The 27,315-nt window shown below is 38.6% G+C and overlaps 1 protein-coding gene across 5 annotated transcripts; it reads left to right on the top strand.

Annotated features, from left to right (window-relative positions):
• Nucleotides 1–27,315, top strand: LOC108673693 (vacuole membrane protein 1). Of its 5 annotated transcripts, none has more exons than XM_018161556.2 (9): nt 1–132; nt 18,171–18,318; nt 19,569–19,752; nt 20,253–20,343; nt 21,336–21,526; nt 23,598–23,704; nt 24,497–24,696; nt 25,162–25,449; nt 26,193–27,315. In XM_018161556.2, exons 2-9 carry the CDS (start codon nt 18,255–18,257, stop codon nt 26,406–26,408), a joined length of 1,341 nt encoding a protein of 446 aa, XP_018017045.1. In that variant the 5' UTR covers nt 1–132; nt 18,171–18,254; the 3' UTR covers nt 26,409–27,315. The 5 variants fall into 5 exon arrangements, with proteins under 5 accessions (XP_018017045.1, XP_018017044.1, XP_018017042.1 ...); XM_018161555.2 differs by having other exon boundaries at nt 1–231; XM_018161553.2 differs by having other exon boundaries at nt 1–308.

The raw sequence follows: 27,315 nt of genomic DNA, 5'->3' as shown, positions 1-27,315 counted from the left end.
AGCTGACGTGAGCAGGGAGCAAGATTGCATGAGGAGTGTTAGTTTCGTGCCGAGTTAGGTTAGACTTGGTGTGTATTTACGAGTTACGTCAATGATCAACAAATAATTAAAATTCGCCACACCGAGTAAATAGTACGTTAATGATGAAATTATGTCTGTTTTCTGAAATCTCTGATAACTTGCGATGAAATAAGATTTTCACAGACCCAATTATGGGCAAAACTAGAAATCGTAAGTCTCGACAGAATCCGAAGGCCAAGAGTCAGCCTAGTTCTGATTTAACTTCTGAAGCTGGTGGACGGGCTGAGGTTTGATTGAAAGAAATTTTGTTTCAGTTTTGTGTCTTGGTATTTGAAATTTTTTGTATGTTGGCTGACAGTTAGCTACCCTTAGTACCCTACCCTTCTGTCTTATCTTTTGATAGCATTGATATGATACCTAATATTATATGTATGATAATACTTAGGGTTAGGTAGGTATCTAGTCTACCCTATCATCTAAATTGTCTAATGAGTTATGAGTGAATAGAGTAATGACTGTTCAGTATTATTTATATGCTTTGCATTTAATTATAAAACTTCATTATTTATTATTTTATTTCAAAAATTTCCATTGCAAATTTTATCTTGTATTGAATTTTAAATAGGGTAAACGCGGTATATTCCGACATTGTGGGTAATTACAACACTTCTCAACTTTTTCCTTTATATTAAGCTTTGTTTTAGTTCCAACTCACTTCCACGCATTCGTTGATGGTTGAAAACTTGAAATAGTGATGTCATACTATTGCGCGCCATACTAGCTAATCATAGTCTAGTATGGAACTAGTATGGAATATATCTACTTGGCGAGCCGCGACTGAATTTTTCGAGCCGTGTATTTTTTAATCAAACAAAAATTTATGACATTCGAGCCGCGAGATTTCATACCTACTGAAATTATATGATATTAGAGCCGCAATATTTCAGACAAAAATAGGACTTTTCCAGACTAGATCATAGTGATAACCAGAGATTTTTTAGAATCAGTTAATTTTTAATTTCCTCATTTACCCAAGATTTAAACCAATTTCTTATGTATGAAGATGCTGGTATCCAGGATACTTTACTGGCCTACTTATAGGACTCAAAAATAACTTGAGGGAGAGTCTAAAAAAACCTCTGCTCTGCCACTATCAGTATGCATACTATTGCCAAAACACTAGGTTTGGGCTGTCTGGCAAGAAAATGTTCAGATCCAAAGAGAGACGGTGTGCGTCACCCAGTGAGAACATCGAAAATTGTGTCGAAGTAGATAGTTGACCTTGCTCTACCAAATAGTGATAAACTGTTTGTATAGAAAGAATATTATAGTTTGAGACTTTTAAATAAGTCTGTGTCTCTGTGAATATATTAGGAATCCTTTAAGAGGCCGGTGGAGCGGCCGCCAGGCGCATTAATCCCTATGAGGGTTCTTAACAATGAAGGCAACCAATAACTCTCCTCCTAAATAAGATACAAGTTTGAAATTTGGATTGGTGATCTGGCTAATTATTTCCAATTAAAGGACAGTAAGATATATTATGTAAACTATGTATTATCACTTTTATCACAAACAAAAATTTTAAACCATATGAAGATCGTAAAATGAGCGACTTTTTCCAGCGCGACAACATTTTCTAACATTTTCGCGACACAAGTTAATTTAACTATTTATTCTTCATTGATCTCTACACAAAGCATTTCTGAATCATTCTTTTAGCATTAGATATTAGTCGACATTATTTAGGTATGTGCACAAAGTACGCTCAAACGTAAACAATGCTGGCAAAATGGCGGACAGCCACTTTCCGCATCGGCGCCCGTATGGTATTTAATTTTGAAAGTCCCACCAAAATGTTAGCTTAATTTGATTGACTTTTGTTTGGAAACAAACTAAAAAAACTTGAACTATGACGACATCATTTTTTTTTCGAGAAATGTCTATCATGTACCTGCTTAGCTGGGATGTGCAAGAGGTAACATTGGGGCGGGAAATAAACATGGATATCGTATTTTGAAATTAATGAAAGATAATTTGAAATCAAGATTATAGTTTTTAGAGCATGCTCTCGAAATTTCAGAGCTTTGCAGCCATTCGGACAGTTTTTCTACCATGTCCTGTCGCGCTGTTTACGTTCAGTTCAGTCATGAGCCAGTGAGGTAAGCTGGTCCTGAACTACTGCCAAGACTGAGACATGAGATGAGGCATGAGACAAGCTACGAGACGAGACATGAGATGAGATGAGACGCGAGACGAGACATGAGACAAGACATGAGATTGGACATGAGACGAGGAGATGAGACATGAGACGTCAGACGAGACGTGAGATTGGACATGATACGAGGCATGAGACAAGATGTGAGATGAGATGCGAGATGAGACATGAGACAAGGCATGAGACAAGGAGACAAGCATGAGACGAGACGTGAGACAAGAAATGAGATTGGACATGAGATGAGACACAAGACGAGGCACGAGACGAGACATGAGACAAGACACGAGACGAGATGAGACGAGGCACGAGATGAGATGAGGCATGAGACAAGATGAGACGAGGCATGAGACAAGATGAGACGAGGCACGAGACAAGATGAGACGAGGCACGAGACAAGATGAGATGAGGTATGAGACAAGATGAGACAAGGCATGAGACNATTACATAAAGACTATGAGAGGCAGGAGCCAGCAATTTATGGTGAGTGAAGCTAGAGTATAGACCTGTATTTTGCATGTTTCAATTCAAGTTTAATTTAGCTAGTAAAAAAATGGCATCATTTATAAAAAAAGTGGTCTAAGTTACCCCATTTTACGGTACTGAATCAATAGTGTTCTAATTCTGAGCTGTGTCATATTCCAATACAGCGATCAGAATTCGAACACAAGTATGTCGGCATTGCGAATTATTAGAGTTTGAAGCGAGGCCGGAATTAGTCTCACAAAATGCCAAATATAGTCACACACAGCGTCGGAATATATGGATTTGGTAGGTTTGCATTCTAAAGGCTTTTCAATAAATATGGCAACATTTTGTGACGTTTCATTGTTGCTGGCGCATAGTGCGGTGTTATGAGAGTGACGTAAAGCAAACAGAACTCGAGTTGTGCACACGGTGAATTTTTTTGTGCCATTCATTTTTTTGCTACCATACATCCTTAATGTGTTGGAATATACCATCAACCGGGGCTACTCAGGACGGGCGTGGTAGGTAACTCGGGACAGTCCTCAGACACGGCATAAAACTGTTTTAGTAGCAAAACTAATTGGAATATTGCAAAACTAAATATAGTGGCGTAAACTTCAACATTTTTCCTATCTATGTAGTACAAAGGAAGTTCAAAAATACCGTACTACATTCATTAGCTTTGAAAAATTCCTGAAAAAAATGGTGAAAAACAATAATTTGAAAAGTTACTTCTGCTAAGGTCTGTAGTAAAAAAAATATTCATCGTATTAAAAAAATTTACTTACATAAAAGTTGCACCCAGGTGTCGGCTTGAAAACGTAATTGACAGATTTTGCCTCATTCCAAAAAAAATGGTGGTCATTTCCACACGGCGGGGCTACTCGGGACACCCCCAAAAGCGCATTTACAGTAGAACCTCAATTAGCCAAGGCTCCAGTTGAGAAAAAAATTGATTAAAAACAAAGAATATTGATTACATTTACCTTGCTGAGCAAAAAAAAGTTTACTTTTCGAAAAATTAGTGCATCATCGGTCATCACTAAATTGTGCATAGAATGTCATATTTAGAATTGTGCACCAGGCATCATAGAATGAAAAGTAATTGACCTAAACTATGATTTATTTCTCCAAAACATATGATGGTTGTCACTAAAACATTCCTTTCTGTTTCAGGTATGTTTTTCATGATCTTTTCATTGCATTTTCTCATTTATGGAAAAAATGCACTATTGTGCTCGTCATGTCCGTCTGTCCATGACCTCAAGTTTTCATCCATGAGAAAATGCGCTCTCTGTCACTCACTGCAGTGAGTACTGAGTTATATTCTTTTTATACTTTTTAATAATAAACTAAGTTTTATTCTACTAAATAAATTTATCACATTTGCTCAGACATGCTTTTTCTGGCAATTTTCCTTCGCAACAGATGCTACTCCTGGGTATGAAGTATAAACGTATGCTAACGTATTTCATGGATTGGATCTCTGTGGCAGTGTGTGATTTTGCTGATGCATCTTTAATTTGATTGAGAAACCTTGATGTTTCTTCTAGACATTTGATCAAGCAATGCTGATAAGGTGTACTTGGAAGTAGTTGTACTACTTTAACTTGCAATTTTGTAGGAAATAAGGACAGTGATAGTCATAGGTGTGGCTCTCTGGTGGAATGAATGATACATTAATTTGCTGTCAGACATGGTGGGATTCCAGGAAATGAATAGGAACATTGCTCCAACCCCCTTCAGCCGCTACTGGCAGTACCGTCAATTGGAGGGGGGGGAGTAGGGATCAGCCTGAGCCATCCATGAGGACCGGGGGTGCTACCATGCTTCTGGCGGTGGCCAAGCGGCAATATTCCATTAAGTCTTTGTGGCAGAATGATGCACCCTTTAACGCTGAACGAAACTTAATTTATAACAATTCATTAAATTAACACGTTGATTGCGGGGGCCGAAATTGCCGACTGCCCGCTGGTGCAGCTATGTTTGGGTTGCTATATCGTCAGTGCCTCTCCAGACATCGAAGCGGGAGGTTGTGTGTGTATGTTTATCAATGTGCTCTACATGTTAGCGCAATAAGATTCATGACCCACATGTGGGTCGTTTCGCAGCTGAGTGTGAGATTTGTCATGTCACTGCGGCACGACCCACATATGGGTCGTGCAAAAATTTGCTTATAAATTTATTTTACCTAATTTTCCTGTTTCACAACTCACTCTCATGTATTTTCTGACCATTCATGATGGAAACGTCTAGTATTTATGGTGATTCTAAGGGAGCGAAACGTGATGAACTTTCTTCTGACAGTGATGATCCCATCAGATGACACGTTCTCACCAGAGAGAACCGATGGTTCAGAGTGTGATGAATTGAATGATTTAAGTGATTTAGATGGTGAAATTAGTGATGACAACAACAAAGGTAATGATATTCACTCAATTGAAGGTCAGACAGAGCAATGTGTGTGCCTAAGTGTTGGCTCAAATGAGAATGTTTTTATGTTTTCTGGTAAGGAAGAACTGTCAATCGCACCTAACCATTCTCATGAAGGGAAGATCTGGCCTATTGATGCTTACTCCCTTTTTTTGACAGATCCAATCATAGAATTGATAGTTCATGAAACAAATTATTATGCAGAACATTTGCAAGCACAACCAAATCTAACAAGGAACTCGAGACTGAATTGCTGGACGCCAACTTTATTTTACAAAAATAAAAAAATTTGTAGGAATCATCCAGTACATGGGACTGAATCCTCAATACCGTAAAATGGGGTAACTTAGACCACTTTTTTTTTTATAAATGATGCCATTTTTTTACTAGCTAAATTAAACTTGAATTGAAACATACAAAATACAGGTCTATACTCTAGCTTCACTCACCATAAATTGTTTCCCATTTAATTCAGACCAATAAACCAATACTAAACGTAAACTGAACGATAACCAAACAAACCTCACACGACTTGAAACGAGACTTAAGTTATGAGAAAATCTAATACTGTTTGAAATAAACATGTGCACAATTCAAATATTTTATATCCATTCACTGCATTTAATTATTTTATATACCTATAGTCTTATATTAATAATTGTTTTGTTTCTAGTTTTAAATTCACATATTTAAAGATTGAAATTGAATATTTTAATTAGAATACTCGTATTAGGGTGGAAAATCTTTCTAATTGCCTAAAAGGTCAATACAATCTCAACCTCTCAATATACAGGGAGGGGGAGAACCGATCGAACAGTTTTGAGGTAAAATAAAAGAGTAATGGAGGTACATAAAGAAGAAAGTTTATTTTCCTAGAAGTAGGCATAACATACCATTTAGAATACTTATGTTTTGAAAACAATATCTGGAAGATGGGGGCTATTAGTTGCAACACACTGTTGGAGCCGTTTTCGGAGGAGGGAGTAACCGTGATAGTGAATTCCGATGGCTATGCTGCAATGTTGCAAAATTTCTTGCAGCCCATGATGGAAAACATTGTTGAAAATGAAGCATTGCAAGACGTGTGGTTCCAGCAGGATGGGGCTACAGCTCACACAGCCCGAATGTCACCCAATGTTTTGAAACACATGTTTCCCAATGGTCTGGTGTCTCTGAGGGGTGATTTACACTGGCCTGTGAGGTCACCTGATTTGAGCATTTGCGATTTCTTTCTTTGGGGACATCTAAAAGAGAAATTCAGAAGTTGCCCTCACACCCTACCACAGCTAAGGGGATGGATTATTGCAGCAGAGGTTATGGCCATACCTCGCCATATGGGTGAACGTGCTGTAGAAAACTTCCGAGAACGACTCCAACAGTGTGATGCAGCTTACAAACCCCATCTTCCTGATATTGTTTGCAAAACATAAGTATTTTAAATGGTATGTTATGCCTACTTCTAGGAAAATAAACTTTCTTCTTTATGTACCTCCATTACTCTTTTATTTTGCCCCAAAACTGTTCAATCAGTTCTGCCCCACCCTGTATAAGCTAGCTAACACATTTAAATTGTATATTGTAATCAATATATAACAAATAGTCAAATAGTTAAAGAGTAAAGACTACTTATAGCCTTGTAAGAATTAGCTAAGCTGCTAGCTACGTACAATGTATTGCACACTTGATGCCTCTGTACCAAAAACATTCAATTTATTGGAACCTAATACACACTAAAGGCAACAAGTTTATATACCAATTTGTCATTTATAGTACATTTATACTAAACCATGAATAACAATACCTAAATATAAATTAAAGACTGCCACTCAATATATTTAAATATATGAAAAAATCAAAAAAATAAAAAAAAAAATCGAAAAAATCAAAAAAATCATGATTTTTTTTTATAAAAAAATTAAGTGATTTAATCACATGATTTAATCATTTTGATTTAATCATTGCCAACCCTGATTGTGTTATGTAGCCTCAGTATTAGGCCTTTAATGCCCATTGACAAAATTTTTCTATGTCAAATCATTTTTGAGCTGTGGGGGTTTTTGTTAAAAAAACAAAAAGTGGTCCAAGTTACCCCGCCGGTCTAAGTTACCCCATTTTACGGTATTCCATGAAATGTCACTGGTCAAAAAGTGTTCTATTTGAGAGAAGATGTGACTGTGAGATAATGGTAACAGACAGATTTTTTATTATACTGAGGACCCTTCATTTCAATTATTCAGGCCCTCCTCATAATCCTCCTAATCTTCAATAAATACTGCAGTGGGCGGCACAAATGGACAATCGTAAAATTTGGAGAATCTCTTATTTTTTCACTCTTTTATGGATATCCGATGAAAGAACCATCTAAAAAACATGCGGCAAGACAAGTGCCCATCGCTCGTATGAAGCTCCTGGCTCGAAAGGCAAGACAAGAAAGCGCTGTGTGGGATGCTATAAAATGATTTCCCAGTCAGAAGGATCAAAAGTTGCAGAAAGAAAGGCCAAAAAGTATCAACATTTTGTGAAGGATGCTCTGGAAAACCATTTTTATGTACTGGTCACATTTCAGTTCAAAACATCATCACTAATTTGCGGGTATTTTCCTCAAATTAAAAACTTGCAACTGGAAATAGGTAATATATAAGTTTTATTTGGCACTTATATAAATTAGTAAAACTCATTTTCTATCATTTCAAACTTTTATTTAATGATATTAACACAAATATGCTGTATATTTCAATGAAACTAATTTTATGGGCTCTTATCCATATTTGGTATTATTTTTATAAATGACCCACCAGTGGGTCGTTTCTCAGCAGAGGGTTATCAGCTACGACCCACTGGTGGGTCGTGCCGCGCTTAACGGGTTAAACCTGAAATCAGCTCGAGTGCATGAGCAGCACAACAGCTGACAATGCAATAGATGTCTGGAGACAACATGAAGTTAGAGATAACATGAGTTTGAGCATTACTATTTGGAAGCCTTTACAATATATTTTTGAAAAATATATTCTATATTATTATAATATATAATTATGTTATATACCGTAAAATGGGGTAACTTAGACCACTTTTTTTATTATAAATGATGCCATTTTTTTACTAGCTAAATTAAACTTGAATTGAAACATACAAAATACAGGTCTATACTCTAGCTTCACTCACCATAAATTGTAAACTTTTCAAATCTTTATATTGTGTTATGTAGCCTCAGTATTAGGCCTTTAATGCCCATTGACAAAATTTTTCTATGTCAAATAGTTTTTGAGTAGTGGGGGTTTTTGTTAAAAAAAACAAAAAGTGGTCTAAGTTACCCAGCCGGTCTAAGTTACCCCATTTTACGGTAATAATATTATTACCTACATGTAATATAATATTATATTATTATAAAAAGTTAATTTTTTGTCACTCTAGCATGATGAGTGTTTAACTTAATCAAGAAATGTTTCATTTTGGCTTGATGTTTTACTCTGTGGCACGATTGATAGGTTTGGAATGCCAGTCATGTTCAATTTATTTGAAACTCTTTTTTAGATTTGTTTTGTTGTTAGGTTCTGTCCCTCAGGGATGTAGCAGCTTTAACAGTTGACTTTTCAACTAGTAAAGCAAAAAATATCTAAAAACTTATTCAAGTTATGAACTGTTTTATTTGCATTCAGTCAAGTAATGGCTAGTATCAATAATTCATGTTTTGTATTATTTTAGCAGAACAACAATCTAGGGAAAATTTGTTTTCCCCTAGATAGCCATCTTTTCGGAATGAAGCATGCAAATTCTGTCAATTACGTTTTTAAGCCAACACCTGTGTGCAACTTTTATGCAAGTAAGATTTTTTGATATGGCAATTTTTTTTTTTGCTACAGACCTTAGCCAAGGTCTGTCCAAAATCTCACTCATCACACCTTTTTATGATATTTTTTAGAGATAGTAAATGTATGATTTCTTCAAATTTTTTAAAATTAAGTTTTATTTCATGTGTCCTGGATTAGCCTGTCCCCAGGGGTAATTTGGGATGCTTTTATTTTGTGTCTGGCAGATGGAATTTTTTTGGAGATGCCATTCTTGCAAAGAGCTTTAAAATGAGCCCAAACTTGTTTATGGAATGTTTCATGGTAAGAAGTTATTAACAAAAAACGCTCAAAACTGTCCCTTATTACCATGTTTAATGGTACCATGAATGCACACCTGGCATACAGCTGTGTTGGGCATGCATGCTGCTGCTACTCCAGGGTGCAGAATTAGGCAAATGTGTTGCCAATTTTTGCATTTGTAGACCAAAAATTTCTCCAACGGTACCCAAGATGCATTGCTGGCAGCCTTCAAGATGCGTCACCGCCTTGATGGCAGTCTTAAATACCTATGCGTTGCAAACAATTTTCATCAAAATTCTTACAAAACCAACTTTGATGTGAGTATCTTTAGCTCCCCAGATATTGCAGTAGACAATTGCATTGCAACCAACACTACTGAATTGTGGATTGTGCTTTGCAGCCTCATTGACCAACCAGAAGCTGGAAATTTAAGGGGAGCGTCTACCCCAAATTTTATCTTGGTTATTTACGAACGGATCACTTTGAAACTTGGTACATATATGTAAAACAGAATTCTAAGACTTTTTTGTTTGTTTAATTTTTTTGAAAAAAATGAAAGAAAACATGAAATTCTTAGAAAACGGCCAAAAAGGGGGTACCGTAGAAATCTATCTCCACCTAGGATTTTCAAGTTACAACATCGAGACACATATCGTTCGATGCGTAAAGACCATATCTACAAACGTCACTTAGCGGTTTTTTGGATTTCTCTTTTTGTGGGTGTGGGAGCATTTTTTCCGATATTTTTCGAAATTTTTTGATTTTACCCCTGCCCTCCCCCACTTTTTGCAAAATAAAATCCGAACTATAACGAAATTGGAAAACGACAAAGTGACGTTTGTAGATCTTTCTTTTTCCAATCGAATGGTATGTGTCTCATTGATGTAGCTTCAAAACTCTAGGAGGAGATAGGTTTTCCATGACAATAAGTATGAATGTTGAGGAGAGCGCGACAAAGTCCCGGGCGCACTGCAATAGGCGCTCAATGTAGCATAGATACCAAACTAAACGTTTCTGGAGCTTGATTCCACTCAAGGATGATGTTCAGCAGCTAATTAGTTCCTATCTAATTACTTAAAGAACTCCCCCACCCGCCCCCCTTTCATGAAATGTCGTGAAATCATAAATCAACGTAGAGAGATGGCAGTGGTACCATTGGATAGGGCAGAATGTCAGCATTAAAATGAGTATAAAAACCGAAAAAGTGGAAATTTTCAATTTTAGGGTAGACGCTCCCCTTAAAAAACAATGATGCTACTGGTGTACCTCCTGTTCCATGATTAGCATTGCCAAAGATTTGCGAGTTGCTAGAATGCAATAATTTCAATCCAAATGTGTTGGCAAGTTCTTTTGAAGGTGTAAATTTTGCTGCTGATGCATTGCCAAAGATCTTCAGATATTCACCCACTTTCTGCACTCTGGCTGCTACTGAACACCTTGTCATCTGCCACAACCATAGTAACAAAGCAGGGAGTTTTTTAGACTCTTGCTCAAATTTAATTGTAAGTCCTATAGGTAGACTAGCAAAGTATCATGGATACCAGCATTATAATGCACAAGATATCGGTTTGAGGCTCAGATTCAGAACCGCAAACCCTCAGGCAGGCTCGGCTGGTGCCCTATGGGATTCTATTACTATATTTAGTCATTCTTGCTCCACCCATGAATTTTTCATGCTTATTCAGCTATTTATTTTAAATTCTGATTGATTTAAGTCGCACATTGTAAATTACTCACCTTTTACTCATGTGGTTGAGATGAGCATAATGAGGGGTAGAGTTATAATAGGTGGCCAGTGGCCAGCCAAGGCGGAATAGTTCTAGCTAACTGCAGGCCATTCTTCGGCCACCTGAAAGCCACCCATTGCTGACTCTGATATCATATTGCAAAAGTCTAGAAGCTCACGACCTGCCAATCTGACAAGAGAACAAAGGTCCCACATCACAGTTGCAAATACCTTGCTCTCTGACTAGCAGCATTAAATCTTGTAAATGACGAGATGAAAAATGAACGGATTCTAAAAAATCTCTGGTTTGCCTCTATAGCTACAACCATCACATGTTTCAAAACTACCTAGTATAAGCACTTGACAGTGTCCTCCCTTCTAAAAAAAACATTTTATAAATACTTCCTTTCAAAATATCTTTTGAGCCATGGGGCATTCTTATTAATAACCCTTGTATATGCATAACATTACCATCTTATTAATAACCCTTGTATTTGTACTTGCACATAATAGGCACTTGATACATAGTATTTGTAACAGATAATGTGATCCCATGCTTTATTGCACTTCACATATTGTGGCTGCACTTCATTGCTGGTTCCCACAAAATTTTATCTAGTAGAATCATTTCAGTTCTTTGCTGGTCTGTGGATTTCTGAGGAAGTGGATTGACAGATTGAAACAGCCAGCTGAACTCTATCAGCGGTAGGAGTGTGAAACGGTTTCTGTACACTTAAAACAATAAAAACCCATAAAATAACTACAATATAAATTGGTACTTGACTATGTAATATTAGTCGATCTATTCCTGTTGCCAATTTGGCTTATCAAGGCCAAGGTTTCCAATGCGATATGTTATGTTGTATTATGATGTGTAGTAACCTTAAGTTATACACTATACAACAACTTATAACATAACATGATGCAATATAACACATTGTGACACCACATAAGATAACAGCACAACCCATTATAATACAATACAACATAGCATAACACAGTATAACAAAAAAACACAGCTAGTTATAAAAAATAATATCATAACATAATACAACACATTTTATGGTATCTAAACATAATGTGCTGTGTTATAATGGGTGCTGTAGACCTGTAGTGTTGTGTTATGTTGCACTATAATGAATTGTTTTTATTATGAAGGCTATAATGTGTTGCTGCTATGTTGTGTTACAATGTATTATGTTATATTATGTTGTGTTATAACGTACTATATTTTGTTTTGTTATGTAATTATATTTATAACCAATAACCAAAAATTTTATACTGCTGTTTTCGCGATTTTATTGTTTACTATTTTAATCCAACAAGCTAGGTAACTTGATTTGCAATTGTAAAGGATCCTCCAAAACATAAGAACCCAAGTCGATAGTCATTGTCATTTTATCATTTAGAGATAACCTTGGAGGCGGAGGGCATTTGTGTGATGTGTGGAGACGCTGGGTAACAAGTGTACCTAACAAAGCACAGAAGCAGGTGGGATCGTTTGGGTTCTTTCTAATAAGCTCATGAAATTGATGGTTGACATTTGTTTGACCTCAGTAGCCATACACTGAATTTGGATTTGCTGCTGCTTCATTTCTCACAGCTACATACCTTCCAAATTTTATTATTCAATTGTCCATATTATATTTTGGGAGCTGGTGTGGCTGCTGCAACTAACTACGAAGTAAACACAAATTTGGGTGCTTGCAAAAATGCAAATAAATTTTTTCGCTGCCTTTGCCAATGATATGGTGTACTTCGTAACGTGGTATAACTCCTCTTATATCGTTGTATTGAATATTTCGCCTCTGCTGGTCTGGTCAGGGCACTGTTTCATCTTCTTTTGTGTACCGTCATCGCATACGTTTTCATGATAAATTGTTTAATTTCCACCATTTATTTACTAATTTATTTACGACCTGCGGAGGTCCCGTCTCCAAGTCGAGCGGTTTAAAAGTTACCTTCCACGATCGTGCCGTTTCGTTTTTTTGCGACGTTAGCAGATTTCGTTGAAGTGTTAGCGATGCTTGCGTTGTAAGCTCGATTTGAAGAACTGAGGGACTCTTATCGGTCATACGCGTCGTGCTCGAGAGCGCCTCTTCGACTTGCTGATGGGTGGCTGTGTGTTAGTTAACCCTGACCGCCGGCCGCTTTAAGGGCTACTGCCAACCGTGAAACAGCAACTTGTTTTCGATCCTGTAAACGCTATGGCTATGGTAAACGGCTACCTGGAGATCGTTCACACAGTGGAAGGAGTTCGTGAAATGACCTTCCTTACATAAATGCGGTTCGTTGGAAACAATTTGTTGTCAACATATCTAGGTATGTCTCCTTAATGATCATTGGACTTGTGAGAAACGCGACCATATTGATGCTGAGAAATGAGTTAATTCGTGAATTTTGCCTCAAAAATTACTTTAATTTGAAAATTTTACTCATAATAATAGTCTCGACGAATTTTGCGTTATTGAATGACAGCTGGTTGGGCTGGATGCTGCGCTGACACCAATACTCCGATTAGTCTTTTTCATGATAATTCCGGTTCATTGACTTGAACATTCAATTTATTATGCATATTGCTGTTGTGTGGCCGTGGTTCCGTTGTAGCGACGTAAGCTCTATCTGAAGAACTGAGGTACTCGATGTTCGGTCTGTCAGCGTTTCAATTGCGAAACTGTGGGCAAGTATGAGCCTCGTTCTCGCTGCACATGCACATAAATGCTGCTAGATAATTTGGTACCTAGCGCATTAAATGTGCTCTCGATTGTAAATTAGTTAGAACAAAATTATAGTTGCCTACTTGTTTGCTAAAACTATGCATACCACTAAGCGCATTGGTTTATTGTGTATCTGAGAATATTCGATTTGTGCCGACGTAATGTCGCGAAATTTTCAGCTTTTGCTATCTATATAGATCAAGAATTCTTATGGCGAGCTAAGAATAAGCTATATCTTGTATTTTTCTCGATCAATCCGTGATCACTCTTGACGTTATCTCAATAACAACGTGGCCACCTGATAGGAAACTCAAGTGCTTGGCCCCTTTACACAGGATGCTGACGTATGCTAAGCGTTCTGTGGAGGGCAATCTCTTCGAACTCTTCAGTTTGACGTGGCCAGGCTGAGTGAACGTTGCTCTGCCTTCGAAAGTTCCCTGCCACCGAGTGTAGAGCTCTCAGTACCTTGAGAATTTATGAGATGGTGGGAGAGGAGGAATCTTGAAACGTGTGGGCTGTCCTCCGATTGTGGGCTATTAGAACTTTTCATTCATGAAAAATGAGCTGGGTCGTCAGGAATTCGAGCCGTAGCAATGCTTCATTTTTTATAAATCGTGATCGCATCTCATGAAGTGACAAACCTAATTTTTTGTCATTCTCCATTTACGCGGTGGAACGAGTTTCTTTGAGTTTTTTGACGTATATAGATAGGCGATGCTTGCGGTGATTGAATTTAACCAACCTGCTACTTGAAAACCTCAGTTTTGATTCCCGTCAAAATTATCACGGATGCAGTTCGAGCGTTGTTTGTTCTTTGTGACTACTTTTTTCACTAACCACTAATATAATTCTAATTATGCGCTGAACTCTAAACTGAAAGAAAAATATTTTCAATGCTCTGTTGCTAAGACTGTGCAATTAAAGAAATTTTTGCTGAAATTCTATTAAGCTTGGAGTGACTTTTTTTACCAGCTCTTTTTAAAGATTAAGTCGATAATTTCACCGTCAACGCGCACGCTAAAAGTCCGACACCAGTGGCTCAACGACCCTGTCTAAACTGTCCCTGCCGTGCAAGTTTGCGTCGTGCCAACGAGAGTTTTACTCTGAGCTGCATGACGAATAATTTGGCCGTATTTTTAGTTTTAGACTCTTATACTCTTTTGAAAATTACGACAAAGAATAGCAGATTGTCACATAGATCAGTCATTTCGTAACTTGTGAATTGTTTGGATTATGTTGAGTTTTTGATAGCGTGGAGGAAATTTATATTCATGCATCTTTTATTAGTCCTATTGACCATCCCTTGTATCTTCGTTATGTGGCGCTGAGACCGCCACACAACAATCGCCGCCACCGTCTGTGCCTTATAGACTGGTGCGCCTTCCTTTTAGCGACTACGAATGAAAACATTTTTCGGTTCTGAATAATTTCTAGGGGTCAGTAACAAGGTTATAATTTAAGTATATTCCGGCATGGGGAGTTTTGCGATCAACATGGACCACGTCCAAGCATATATTATGCCGCAAGTTTACAAGGGCTTTATTTTTGTAAGTCAAAACATGTTTAGTTAACCATACGTTGGTGGTTATTATCTCATAGCCGTCCGTGGTCTTGAAGGGAAAATTAGACGACTAAAATCTATTTAGCTCTCATCTGTGTTGGCAGTGTTAGTGACCCTTGCTATAAACTTGTAAAAATTAACCCTCTTATAATTGCTCGTGTATCTGTAACTCGAAATTCGAGGAAATAGTACGAGTAAAGTATCGTGTTAATGTCAACTGGGTCACCGTGTAAATCTAGATTCTAGACCGAACCATTGTGCTGTGAATGGCAGTTGGTGCGTCGTATTTTGGCCTCCACAGATTTGTTTCTTTCGTGATGTTCGGGTACACGTCTGATATGACATCATATAATGCATGTGTGGGGTTTGCTTCCATTTAATTTATTCAAACTGAGAGCGGTTAACAGGTGATGTTTTAGAAGAAATTCGTACGTACGTGTTACCTGCCACATCCGGTCCTTGGAGATGCTCTTCTTCGTCTCTTAGGTATCACTCGCGCACGTACTGCTAGTTCAAGTGTATACCGTACGTTTTTAAGACGAGCTGTTATAAAAATTTTGCCTCGAAAGAATAGGTTGTCGTATTGGAGGATGATGTTTTTGTATAATTTTAACATAAATCTTCTGCTGGCCACTTTATGCATCGTGCAATAGTTAATTATTATATATCACTGTATCATGATAAAATCGCGATGCACAAGAAGGCCACGTTGAATTGTCGATGTTATCTGCTGACAAAGATTTCAATTAATTTTTGAAAAGTGAATATGTGTGGATAATTCTGAAATGTGGTTGGTGTTGCGTTTGAGCGAGTAGTCGCTATCTACTGTTGCTCCCATAGTCTGGGTTTAATTTTTTTACGTCGTGTGAAGCTGGCGCAGTGCGCAGCACAAGCAATAATCAGATGCCTCTGTGTTTGTGGTCAGCTCATACAAGGCTGTCCTCACTTCTAGGATAATGCTTTCGCGAGAGCCCTTTGTATTGAGGGGACATCACGAAATATTAAAACAAGAGAATTTTTTATGTGAATAAATTTAACTTGCGTAAGAATATCTAAAAATAATTTAAATGTAATTCCCCGTGAGCGTTGAACTAAATATGGTTCGATGGCCTGTAATGTGCATAGCTCGCGCAGTCTTATAGGGCGGTCAGTGCGCGTCTGTGCCAAAATTGTCACGTGTGTGTGGCCAACCTGCACTTCTAGCTGCCGTGATGCTGCTTTTTCGCGGTATCATTTATTCTCGAGCATGTCTCCTGCAACTGTCACATTTTTAAGCTTCATGATTTCTCATAATCATATTTACACACTGCGTAGTTCAGATTTTTTGCTGTTCGATTTTCTAGTATGTTTATTCAGAATTCGTTCATAATATCAGCAGATAAAAACATCAACGTCTAAATGGTTAATTTTCAAACAAGGTTTTAATTTATTTATACGCAGGCTTAAGTTCAAAAATTTTACTTTTTTCTAATGTTATTATCCTAATTCAATCCAGAAATTAGGATAATAACAGAATACGCTTGTAACTGAGCGTGTCGCTATTGCGCTTGAATTGAAGTTACCGAATTTAGGTTGTTAATTCTTTGACTTTGTCATTATTATTCTTCAGGAAAAGCAAGTAACTGTTGCTTGTCCATTATTATTGTTCAGTAATTAGAAGTGTTGCCATTTAATTTAATTGTATTATGTCATTACTTTCGGCTGGAACCAGCGGTTCGTTGCTCTCAATACTAATTATTTCATGATGACAATTAACAGTTTTTATTTAAGTCTCTCAATTGGCTGACTAGCGCATCATTTACGGGCAATGAATTACCATTCTATAGGCAATAGATTGATCGTCATACTTCTTCTGCAAATTTAACTTATTCTTATTGCATATGGAGCACTTGAGCATTAGGCGTGAGCTCTGTAGTTGACCGAGGATAATGTGCAGGCGCATTGCTCCTAACGACGCAAGTGTTGTTCTTCTCCGAGATTATTACGTCACAAGTGTAGACTTATTCCTTTATTCCTGGATTACAGGCCCCGTATCGATACCGTAATTTAATCTTTACGACGGCTTTTATGATAGTTTGCCTGTTAGGCATGTAGCCCATCATAATTTGCAATGGAAGTTTTTTACATAATCAATTCCTGGCTGTCGCTTTTGATTGTTGTTTTCAAGCTTCTACGTTCCCGAGTATAATAGAAAAGTGTAAAACTGTTGTTGTTGGTTTGATGAGAGTTGAGCTTGAGAATTGATTTCTAATTGTTTAACTTCGATTTTTTTACTTATCGTTATTTTTTTTAAGAATGAATGAATAGTTGCCTGCGTCCTCTTTACAACTTGTCTTTCTGTACGCCTTTATTTATCATAAAATCTATTCTAAGGCACTGATCTATCGTGGGAAATAGTTCTCCTATAGTGCTTAACTATTTTGCCATTTATTTTAGCTATGCCGTAGACTTGCCGAGTTTTTGGTTCCAAGCTTGTATGCCTCGCAGCTTGTCGTTGTCCTCGCATGTCATTTCCTTGCCCTCCCGAGTAGTGCGCTCTTCCGTAGCTTGCTTCTGACTGTACTTCGTGTTTTTAAGCTTTAAATGATTAGCATCAAATGTCTTGCTTCAAAATGTGGTGTAGTTGTATTGTTTTAGCTTATATGTTATAAAAACTTGTATAAATGACTTTATATTTTTCCTGAAGTAGTCCCATTTTGAAGATTGTGATTTTAAACGAGCTTTTGATTAGCGTACATTTGGAAATTTGTTCGTCGAGCGAACAATATTTGTACATAAATTCCCAAAAGTCACTGAATATATATTCGCTTATCAATTCCTGATTCATCAATTCTCGAGAGGTGTTAGCATATAGCGAAGAAGAAAAATAGCATAAACGAGAAATGTCCAAGTGTTGTTTATTGTGAATGTTTTAATGTTTTTGAATTATTGCGTTAACTTGCAGAAAGGCAGCAGTGGTAACAGTTTACTGAGCTGCGACTCTCGTACACCCGCTACTAGAGCGTCACCGGACAACCACATCATCAGCATGACAGCTGATCCCTCCTCTGCCCTCAAGAGAAACCTCTACCGACACACACCTAATGGAACAGGTCCGGTACTGCATTTCTCCATATGCTTACATCTACATATTATTCATTTCAATTTAGACGGTTCTTATTACAAAATTGTGAACGAAGGATGAAATGGGGAAATCAATCTTTGCTCAGCCCATTCAGACCCCAGTATATATTTTATATCCCATTACAATTCCCGCGAAAGTTAAATGATAATTTCGCGCGTGTCGAATTCCAAATAACATCGTATATATATCTTGACATAAGTTCGCCGTTACCGTTTTGTCACAATATAACTAACTTACAAACTTCAGCTTTTCACTTACATTTCGATCTATCCAACTACTCGTAACAATGCGTTTCTGTAACAACCTGCCTGTGTTGCTTAACGTCTACAGACACGCTCAGACAAGCGCATTGTCTTGGTCAGCCTCAAGACGAACGTCTTGTTTTTCTTGAGATCATTTCCAAAGAATGATGGCGATCTTTTTTTTCTGTTGTGTTCGGCGCATTATTGCGTGTCAGAGACAAGTGTTTATCGAACAAAAGCTGATCGCAGCTGCGGTGCCGTGCCACCTGTGTCAGCCTGGTGCACCTGTACTTACGAGCGCTAAACATTTCTACGTCTATCTTGTGTACCAGTCTAGCATGTGTCTCTCAAAGTGTCTGACTGTTTTGTAAGCATCCGTCCGTCAAGAAGTTAGTGTCAATCTGCCCATGATTAGTTGGATGTATTTTTGAGTAATTTTAATTCATCAGTGATGCTGTTGGTGCCAATTTGTCAGTGCAGTTCAGTGTGTTAGTCAGTTCATAAGTGTAGTTGTCAGTGTTGATCTAAGAGTCGATTGAGGGTTGAAATGGCGCACAAACTCCAATAAAGCGGCCACACTACCACATCGATGTCGCCTCCAGCTCATCAACGTACGCTCTGTTTGCCTCTTGTGTCTGATCGATTCAGCCCCTAATGAATAATTGCATCTCGTCTATTACTGCCATGGCCTCATTGATGTCAATTTTTTCCCCTGTCCGATATATTATACCGGTAGTATTATTTTGCGCGCTCGTGAACTCGATTGTTTCAAAAAATTTTTATTAAGAAACCGTTAGATTCTTACAATTTCTAAGAAATATGAAGCAATATTTTAGAGTAGTGTCTGGTCTTAAATTTTCCATGGTACTAGACGGGTTAAATTTTATAACAGGTTAATCCTTTAACATATTGTTCATAGGTTTGGAGTTTTTGTGATCTAGTAGAGCACGCAGTATTAAGTATATTGTGTGTACAGGAAACGGGAAGAGCGTCGCGGAGAGCGTGAATGGGGGCAGTACAGGCGGCATGTCGATGTCTCTGCAGGACAGAATAAAGGAGAAGCAGGAGCGCCAGAAGCTGGTCCTGTGGAGACGACCGCTCACTACACTGCACTATTTCTTGCTCGAGACGTGGCATCTGTGCAGACACTACCTCACTAGGTCTGTTGCTGCTGCTGCTAGTATGGTCTTTAATGGTTGATAGTTAACTTGCTTCTGATAACAAACCATGAGTGGAGGTGGTTCTTGATCGGAATGATCTCTTATTTTAAATACTTTGATGCAACCGCTCTTCCTCGCCAATGTAAACCGAGTGTGTATGTGTGTATTGTGATGCCTGGTTTCGTTGATATTGTGAACAGTGACTACTTAACCTAAAGATATAAAAGAAAGAAGTGTTTTATATGCATACCTACAGCGTGCTGCTGTGCGCTGAAGTACGGAACCATGAAATGTATCGTGCGTTCAAATTATATTACATTATACTTCCCATAAAATATCTAATTCGGTTGTTCCTCGGAAAATCCCCTGAAAGCATGCCATGTTTTTGAGATTTTCACAATTATTTTTTGCTTAATCGATTTTTGAAACGAAGTATTAAAACTTTTCGAAGTGTTGTTGTCTGCCATGCCATAATACCTCAGACGAGTGTTGTGTTGCAGAGTATGGCACCACAAGAAGGCTGTGGTGGCAGTGCTGGCGGTTGTCTTGCTATATTATGCCATCAAAGCCACGCCAGGACCGCATCAACAGGTAAAACACCAACGCATTTGACAAGCTGATTGTTTAGCTTTGGATTTATTACTTATCATTTTTTTAAAAGTTACCTGCGTCTTCTATACAACTTGTCTTTCTGTGCCGCTTTCTTTATCACAAAATTTAATCTAACGCACTGATGTATCGTGGGTAATAGTTCTCCAAGAGTGTAGAGCTATTCCTACTGCAAAACTCATCTCCTATTTATCTCCATGATCCTAATATGCTGTTACTAACACACAAATAAATATGTTGAAAGCCTGATGCCTGAGTACCGTACTAGGCCCACACGATCCTTGTTTTTCTGGGGTTTCCTTTATCGTACAGTCCAGAATAGAATAGTACCTACATTTGAAAAGTACTCATTAAATCATGGGAATCTTATTTTCGTATCGTGAAATATTTTCTGAAGGGGCTGACGCTAAGCATCACTCTAGATGCATCCAAATTGTTCTGAAAACACTTCTTAACATAGGTACCGAGACATAATTGTCAAAATTACACGCACGAAAGCCTTGTGAGGAATCTCCGCTTTCTGCCGCCGTCTCCTAAAACGCTAGTTATGCCGCTCCTGAGCGTCGTGTTCTGGTCTGGTTTAACGACGCCACGTTCGCAACCCGGCGTCTGGGCTCGGCTGGACGACGTCTTCTCCGCAACATCTCGCGCACAAGCTCTTGAAGTGTAGAATTGAGAGAACGAGTGATGACTGTGAAACCCGATGAGTGATCTGTATGAAAAGTGATGCGCGAGCTACCGGTATGGCTGAGCTCGTCCTTGGTTTTATCCGAAGAAAACGTGCATTTTCTTTTTCTTGCCGTTCGATGCTCTTGAGCCGTTCAAGTCAGTGCCTCATCCTTCAGCACCCTGAACTGAATGGCTGACAGTGTCGCAAACCTTCTAAAGGACGCTGACAACAATTGTTAGAAAGGTTGCATATTCACGTTGCTATTTCTGTTATATTATTTGTTAAGTCACAATTTTTGTTGAAGGTTATGGGCCGCGTATCGATGTACTGGGTGTGGTGCGGCTGGTGGCTGTGGCTAGGCGTGCTCTCCTCAGTGGGTCTGGGCACGGGACTGCACACCTTCCTGCTCTATCTCGGCCCCCACATCGCCTCAGTCACCATGGCCGCCTACACCTGCAACTCTCTCAACTTCCCCGAGCCTCCTTATCCTGATGAGTGAGTCACAGCTTCCATCAGACGCCAGGTCTACTCACCTGAGTGGCTGGTGATACCTTGTCAGTTGCATGGTTGTTCCTACGTGTGCTGGCAAACTCATCCTCAGCAGTCGAGGTGTGGGCCCTTCCCTTTGTAAGTAGGTAGCCTGACCAATGACTGGAGTAATGGAGACCTATTCGGGCGCTCATCACTAATAAGTAGACCTATTTGTTAGTTGATCTCTTTCAGCAGTGCAAGCATCGCTTTTGAAATATAAAAGTGTAAAATTTTAGCCCGCGTTTATTATAATTGACGCTTTAGCTCTCTTAGAGCTCGGCACGTCATAAATTATTTAAATCAAACTATATTCACTGTATTTCTGATATCCATTCTAATTTCCTTCATGAATATGAGTTCTCTAGCATTAGGCGAATTCCGTAACTCTTATTATCTAGGCAGCTGGGAAGACTTCTGCCTAATTAGTGTTAGTCGCAGCATCACTGCAACATCCTGCACGCACAGCCACCGCTGCATGTTTCTCTCTCAGTGCCTGCGATGCATGCCCTGACCATCTTGACACTCGTGCTTCTGGCTCCTGAAGAATGTTCTTGTGATCCATGCTGAATTTTATTTTTTATTTGCCGACTTTTTAAAATTTTGTTTAATTTATTTGTTGGGCTTAGTTTTAAACGAGTATTGCTAGGGTTTTTGCATGCTGAAGTAAAACGTTAGACTTTAAAAGCCTAGACAACATTAATAAACTTAATCTTCTGCTACACCTTCCACGCTGCTGATACTGAGTAGTGCTAAGTGATGAGGTGGCGTGTTGACATATAATTTCTGTGCAGGATCGTGAGACCAGTTACAGTTAGAGACAAAATTATTCATACACCCTTTCTTTTTAATGTTCCTTGAATAACTCGAAAATTAATGAATGTATTACCTTGAGATTTGATTGAACTAAGCAGTATGTAATAGGGAAACTAACACTTCATTTTCAAAACAAAATCTAATTTTAGCGCGTAATCAAAGCGTATTAACATGCAAAATTCTCCAACACCTTCAGACACAATTATTCGTGCAGTTGTAAAATACTAAAATCATATTAATCATATGTCATATTATTGTAGTCATAATAATAATTAATTATTATGTCATATAATTATAGTCATATATACATACCGGATACATATTATTATGGTCATATTAATAATCAATGGCCTGTCCTTCTTGATAATCTTCAGCAGTCTATCCCTACAGTTCTTGATGAGATTCGCAATAGTATCCGGTTTGATATTATCCCATTCCTCAATTACGACTTGCTTCAATTACTGGCGATTCTTGGGAGCCCTATTATTGTTTCTAAATTTCAAGTCTTGCCATAAATTCTCATTTGGGTTCAAGTCGCGGTTATTTTCTGGTCATGGAACAACAGCCACCTTTGTTTTATTAAGAAAAGTGGTTGTAGCTTCTAAATCATTATATTGATGAAAGATCCATCGTCGTCCAAGAAACAAATTCAGAACGGATGTTTGCGAGTCTTCATTCAAAATCGACTTATATACAGCTGGGTTTATTATTCCAGTAATTGGAATTAACTTCCCGGTGCCACTTGAGGAGAAACAACCCCAATACATCATTGATCTACCACATTCTTGACTGTTGGAATTATGTTCTTCGGAAGGAAAGCCTCCCTTTTTTGCGCCAAACCTTCTATGTACTATCATGTCCGAATAGATCAATTCATCACTCGAAAGTACTTGGTTCCAAAAGACTTCCCCTTGTCCACGTAAAATCTTCTCATAACTGAAAACGAGGTTTGGCAGCGTGCCATCATGAATGCGGGAAAGAAGAATCTTGGATCTTTGGAGGCGTTTGTCAACAACTTGAGCAGACAGTTGGTATTATTTGACATGCTTGAATGGGGACAACTTTAGGTCCTTCCGGAGAACAGTCGACATGGTTCCATACGACACATTTGACTGTTTTGCCAGTTTATTGATTTTTAAAAAACCAATGTAACGCTAAATATTGATGACCCTGTATAGTGATAGGTGGCGTGATGATACCTACTTATATAATTTCTGTGCAGGATTGTGTGTCCAGACTCAGTAGAAGCTGCTCCCGTACTCAACATCTGGACCATCATGAGTAAAGTGCGGCTGGAGGCCTTCATGTGGGGCGCTGGCACGGCTCTGGGTGAGTCCCTCCCGAGACTCATGAAGCCTTCTCAACTTGAGATTAAGATTAAAACTTTCGATTTGCAATTAAAAGTGTAATGAGATCGTTAGTTTGAATGTAAAGCAATACCCCAAAATCATTTTATCTTTTCTCTTCAGGTATAAATATTGTATTTGATGAGTCTTTTTTTGTCAATTGTTTTAAATATGCATGCTTTCCTATATCAGTGCTTAGACCTGGAGCAGAGGTACCATTAAATTCCGGCAGCTAACTAGCCAGTGAGCTTCAGAAATTTTTTCTGTGGATCTTTCAATTAACATTGCAGCAATAAGTGGCTGTTTCTCGGTTCTGCCAGCTAATATGAGCATCTGCAAAGGGTTGGACAATTTATAGGTGCGTGAGTTACTAGTTGTCAAACCCAGTATCAGTTATTATAGGCAACTATATTCAGTTAACAGTGATGGATTTCTTTCTTGATTCTGTCTCCGGATTGGAATCTCTGATCGATAATTTTTTTTATCAAATAGGGTTAGTTTCCCCACCCTGGTAGTCAGATTATTCGAGTCCCACGTTGCGTTGTGAGCTACTGGATTATTTGAGTCCCTCGTTGCGTTGTGAGCTACTGGATTATTCGAGTCCCTCGTTGCGTTGTGAGCTGCGTTGTGAGCTACTGGATTATTTGAGTCCCACGTTGCGTTGTGAGCTACTGGATTATTTGAGTCACACGTTGCGTTGTGAGCTACTGGATTATTCGAGTTCCACGTTCCGTAGTTATCTACTGGATGCTTTACTTATTCATCTCACCTACAGGGGAGCTGCCGCCGTACTTCATGGCGCGTGGGGCGCGCCTGTCTGGCTACGACCCCGACGACGAAGAAATGGCCGAGTTTGAGGAGCTTCAGCGCCTCAAGGAGCGGCCCGAGGACATGAGTTGGCTCGACAGGGCCAAGCTCAGCGTCGAGAAACTCGTTGAGAGGGTCGGCTTCTTTGGCATCCTCGCCTGCGCCTCCGTGAGTCTTTCCTGCAATACAACTGTCAATTCTAAAATTTTATTTTTAAAGCCAAACGACTTTGATTTCAGGAATTAAAAGCGTTTGTTGTATGTGATGTTTGATGGTTACGAGGTACGTGATAGTAGGAACACGATTCGCTCACTAAATCAAATCAGACCTTACGATCAGAAGGTCGAAAGAAACTAGAAGAAACTTCCTTGGCCAATCCTTCTCATGATTAGGTGACTCCATGATCAAAAAGGATTTTGGTTGGAGATGTCTGAAACTTGAATTGATTGACCCACGTTTTGCTTTTAGACTCGTAGCAAATGAAACATGTTAATAAAATTATTTCGTACGTATAAAAATTCTAATTTGTGTCATTTTGTTCATTCCTGTTACATTAATTAACTAGCATCCACACGTCGCATTGGCACATTCTCAATGTTCCTCCTCCGTATACTGTACCTGGAATGCTTACAGATCCCGAATCCGTTGTTCGACTTGGCGGGCATCACGTGCGGTCACTTCTTGGTTCCCTTCTGGACGTTCTTCGGGGCGACGTTAATCGGCAAGGCGGTGATCAAGATGCATATACAGAAGCTCTTCGTCATCATCGCGTTCAATGAAGCTCTTCTGACGAGCGCCCTGGACCTGCTGGCCAGCGTGCCTTTGCTCGGCCCATCGCTTCACAAGCCATTCAAGAAATTCCTCGCCGGTCAACACTCGAAACTCAAACGAACTCCTGGGGCTGCGGGCACTGAAGCTAAGGTGATACTAGTGGCTCCACTCTTAATGATTTGTTCAAGATTTATTAGAATGAATCTCTTGCATCTTAATTTTCTTCCATACAGACATGCAAGACAAGGTTAGACGGAAAATAATAAGCGATATAATTGCAATCTAGTCAATAACTCATTCATGTTCATTAATCAGGAACTCGTTATAAAGGCATGGAAATATATTGATGAATTCCATTCAATCGCGGTCCAACATTCAATGAGTTCTAACCGAGTCTGCTTTTGTATGCTATGCTATGTTTTGTCTCGATAGCTCACTTAATAAAGTTTGTCAGGGCCACCTATCTTGTCTACCCGTCGAATTCCTCGTAGGATTATATTTACATCAGCTCCTCCTTGTACACGCGTTCAATAGGTGAATAAATGTCTCAACCGAGATACTGCCGTGTGAACAATCGCTAAATCCTCGTCATTTATTTTGATTTGCAGCATATATGCATACGCATATTTTGAAGTTTTCATTTATGTTTTGAAGATTCAAGTTTCACCAAAATGCTAATTTTCGCCATGAAATTTCTTTGCTTATAATGTGTTGAAATATTCTAATCTTTTAATTTACCTTAATCGACAATATTCCAACCCCCTTAACTTATTGACCCTTTGAGTTCTGCCTTCGACCTCTAGGGGACGATCACGAGAACTTTTTTTACTCCTGATCTATGCAGTTCCTCGAAATTTGCATTTGAAAACAAAAAAGCCTTTTATCGTGTGCAGGATGGTGTGAACTTCGTGTCTTGGGCTTTTGATAAGTTCATCCTGGTGATGGTGACTTACTTTGTGGTGAGCATCGTCAACTCTTTGGCCCAGAGCTACCACAAGCGCCTCAGTAAAGCAAGCGGTGGCAGCGCCAGCAAAAGGAAAAACGTTCCCGAGACGTCGGCCGTGCCTGCGGCTAGTAGACCCAGCAAAGCCAAGCACGCTAAGGATTGATAGCTAATGATTATGATAGATAATTTTGATTTAGGCGCCTTGTCAATATCCAGTGCACTCGTCATCATCGGCTCACAAAATGTGTCACCTTCTGTACCTAAGCTTTTTTCGCCCGTGTTTAATTTAATTCATTGGTTTTATTTCGTTTAGATTATTTAATAAAGAAATTATAGATGCACATACAACTGACAGCGCTCCACATTTTTTTGCGCCTCGACCTCGTCTTGTAGAGTACAGTAGCGAGTTGCGTATTTTTTTGTCATTATCGCTCGTGAAAGAATTTTTCAGGTAGGCGACGATAAATATTTTTTTAATCCATTTGTATTTCATTAAATCTCATTTGTATTGTACAAACTGTTCTCTGACAAGAATTTTTTTGGTTGATCGTGGTGTGTGAACAGTTTGGTGCTGCTTCTCCACTCCGTAACATTTTTCACGTGTATGCCGCTAGTTGTAAGTCGTTGATACCTTAAGATTTGTACTACTGACACATTGAATTGAGGGCTCTGTTGTTCTTGTGAAACTTGAGATTAGTATAATCAAGCATCATTTATGAACGGCACTGTGGGTGGGAATAAGTGTTTACGTACGTATTCATTCAACTTGTAATATTAATTCTCACAGTTAAATACGATATGTCACGTATGAAGTAGTGGTATGGATATTGCACTGATGATTATAAATGGTTCTTCTAACATGCTTCAAATTTGTGAAATTTACCTTCTCGAATTTCTAACTAAAATGACACTCGAAATTAATTTATTCTTCGTTTTGCGTACTGAGAGATTTGGAGGCTGAATTAAAATGGTCTGGTTTTAAAGTTTTGTGGTCATGAAAAGGGACTGTCGTAGTTTTGCCGTGATTCAAACTCTCTTTCAAATTGTGAAATTAAGGCAGGTGTTTGTGA

The sequence above is a fragment of the Hyalella azteca genome, unplaced genomic scaffold, assembly GCF_000764305.2.
Source record: "Hyalella azteca isolate HAZT.00-mixed unplaced genomic scaffold, Hazt_2.0.2 contig385, whole genome shotgun sequence".
Lineage (NCBI taxonomy): Eukaryota > Metazoa > Arthropoda > Malacostraca > Amphipoda > Hyalellidae > Hyalella > Hyalella azteca.
The sequence above is the reverse complement of the archived record's forward strand: the minus strand, read 5'-3'. Positions and strand labels throughout refer to the sequence as shown.

Coding starts and splice junctions, on each gene's coding strand:
- LOC108673693 (XM_018161553.2), top strand. CDS start 213: ATGGGCAAAACTAGAAATCGTAAGTCTCGACAGAATCCGAAGGCCAAG. Junction 309..18,170: donor AAGCTGGTGGACGGGCTGAG/GTTTGATTGAAA, acceptor GTTAACTTGCAG/AAAGGCAGCAGTGGTAACAG. Junction 20,344..21,335: donor CGCCAGGACCGCATCAACAG/GTAAAACACCAA, acceptor TTTTTGTTGAAG/GTTATGGGCCGCGTATCGAT.